This window comes from Benincasa hispida, chromosome 6 (genome assembly GCF_009727055.1).
Source record: "Benincasa hispida cultivar B227 chromosome 6, ASM972705v1, whole genome shotgun sequence".
Taxonomy (NCBI): domain Eukaryota; kingdom Viridiplantae; phylum Streptophyta; class Magnoliopsida; order Cucurbitales; family Cucurbitaceae; genus Benincasa; species Benincasa hispida.
The window spans coordinates 43,482,381-43,485,067 of record NC_052354.1 but is presented as its reverse complement, the minus strand read 5'-3'; the positions used below and the strand labels follow the sequence as shown (position 1 = coordinate 43,485,067).

General features: G+C 32.8%; 1 protein-coding gene across 1 annotated transcript; it reads right to left on the bottom strand.

The window, feature by feature from the left end:
- Positions 1-330: 330 nt before the first annotated feature.
- Positions 331-1,882, bottom strand: LOC120080060. The gene is made up of 3 exons (XM_039034614.1): positions 1,724-1,882; positions 986-1,043; positions 331-701 (listed from the first exon to the last, which is right to left on the bottom strand). Exons 1-3 carry the CDS (start codon positions 1,772-1,774, stop codon positions 493-495), a joined length of 318 nt encoding a protein of 105 aa, XP_038890542.1. The 5' UTR covers positions 1,775-1,882; the 3' UTR covers positions 331-492.
- Between the last annotated feature and the right edge of the window lie 805 nt (positions 1,883-2,687).

Below are 2,687 nucleotides of genomic sequence, written 5' to 3'. Positions count from 1 at the left end.
GACCATCTATACAATTTTTCCACAATTGTCCATCCTGAGTTGCCGTCACCTATTATTTTGCAACTCGGGCAATTTCCTATCTGTTTCTGTATGCCAAATGACAAAGGATATACATTAAAGTCAGCAGACTCCAAAAAACAAATCTTATCAATCAAATTGTTAGTTCTTATCAGTTAACAAACTAGATCTTCCAGAATTCTTACGACTATAAAGTAACCTTAATCTCTCCACACAGATTCAAAAGAGAATAAGGTACACTTGTTCTACACGTCACGGTAATGAAGTTCGAATCCTAAATCTAGAATTTTGAGTAACCTCTCAGCAATCAAGTTACTTACCTTATCTTCCCAGGTCAAAGAAGATAAAAATTTCACTAACAGAGCAGTTTCAGACATTTGGTGAAAGCAAATGACTAATGCATACAATGATTCGACTAAGATTAGGCACAGTAAGCAGAAGAAAGTCATGAAATGGAATTTAAAGTTTGAATAGTTAAGTAATCCGATCAATAAAAGCTTCTATATATCCCCATCCATCATCAACATCAGGTCCTACCCAGTAGCCAGATAATAATACCATAGCCCTGGAACTAGAAGAAACTATGCCCCAAAAAGGTCTTGGAGTTAACCGTACAGGATGGCAGTTTTTCCAATTCATAGATATGGATATATTTGAGCAACAGGATAGGACAAGCTTCGAAGCTGCAATACAATTCATATCATCAGCAATCCAAAAACTGCTCAATCTAATCATGATAGTATATGGTGGGTACAGGATTACATTACATACGTAATCGTACAATCCTTCATTCAATCATTTCCTTTTCCAGTTTTGATCAATTTTGCAGTGGTTTTCTATATTTTAATGAGTGTAATTGGTGTAGCGAGATGAATATCAGTTATAACTAGAAAAGTTTCGAGTTAAAATGCCTCAGAATGGTGGTGATCCCACTAATTATTGATTATATAGAAAATGAGAATGAAACCTGTTCCAGCTCGGCTTGAAACTACCGTAACTTCAGATAGTTTCCGTGGTGGGATTTCCTGACACATCGTTCAAAATATAAGTAGAAAAAACACCGTCAGTGTGCAATCAAAACCTTTAAATCTAGAGAAATAAACAACCATTCATATTTCTTCGACCATTTACCAATCATTTTAGGATTAACGACTGAGCTTCAGACAATGATTTCAGCATCTGAACTGATGTTTTGAAGATGCCACATAAAAATTTACAGTTGGAAATGGAACTACGTATGAACCGTAACAAATTGGCTCATTAATCCATCATTACAACAAAATTAGAATAACATCCTTAATAATCCTTATATAATCTCATAAACTTAATTTTCTGACGATATTCTCTTCAGAAGAAAGAACTATTCACCCGTCTCAATCCATTTTAGCTCAGATAATCACCAAACCCTTTCCAAGCATCCACAGAAAAAAAAAATGTCCAACCAAATAACTAGTCTCGGATTTAAGTTTCCTATGCCAAAACGGTTCACCGGAAAACATAATACCCAAAAGAAAAAAAATGCAATCGTCTTCCAAAAGGTAGAAGAAAACAGAGAGGTAAATTACAGCAAACCTAAACAAGCTATCTCAAATGAGCTCTCTTTCTCGGCTACGTTGAACATTGCAATAATCGGAGCACATATTCTAGCAGATTCAGCAGAGACTACACATGTGATTAAAAGAAGGCGTTGAGAAGCGGAATTTACCTTGAGAGTGGGCTGTGGAACGGAGAAGCTCAGAGAAACAAAGGTCGCCATGAAAGCAACGCTACGAAATTACGAAACCCCAAGCTTTTTGAGTCCGCTTTGCCTCTGCCGCTGCTGCTCTTTTTAAAAGGGCCGAGAACAGCAGCCCTTCCAAGTTCCAGGCTAGTTCATCCACGGACGACGTGTGGATTTTTTTTATTTTTATTTTTAGAAAAATTACTACCGTTGATTTAATTTTCATTTGGCCATTAGGTTTGAAAGGTTACATTTAAAGCTTTGTTTTAATTTAGTCTCTAAATTTTAAAATTTTACGATTTTATCAAGATTTTTTAATTAAATACTCACTTTCAGTCATTAATATTAATGTCAATAAATTAATTTAAAATAATTATGAAATTAAATTCTAAATTTAATTTTCATAGTGATGAAAAATAGTGAAGTTTAATTAATTATAATTCTTTTAAATTAATTAATTAAAATTAATACTAAAAGAAAAAGAGTATTTACTGAAAAATCGAAATTAAAAGTGTAAAAAGGTAAAATTGTAACATTTTGAAACCTATAGACTAAATTGAAACAAAACTCAAAACTTAAGAACTAAATGATTAACATATAGAAACTTAGAGATTAAATGGGAACTAGACAAAAAACGTAGAGACCAAAAATCTATTTTTTCTATTTAAATGTGAGGTGGGACAATTGAATCTCAAATCTCGAGGTTGATTGTATAAGTTTATGTCGATTGAGTTATGTTCATGTTGACAATTTACTTGATTAGTTGGTGTTAACACAAGATTTTGACAAAGAGAATTTAATTCATGGAATTGAACTTGATTTTGTAAATTTGTAGTATAACTGTTATCGTCTCTAATTTTTATCCCTGATTCTTTTCCTTAAATGAATAAACTTTAATCATTTTCTTAGATGATCTTCGGCTTGATGATCTTATTGGAGGATTTACCTT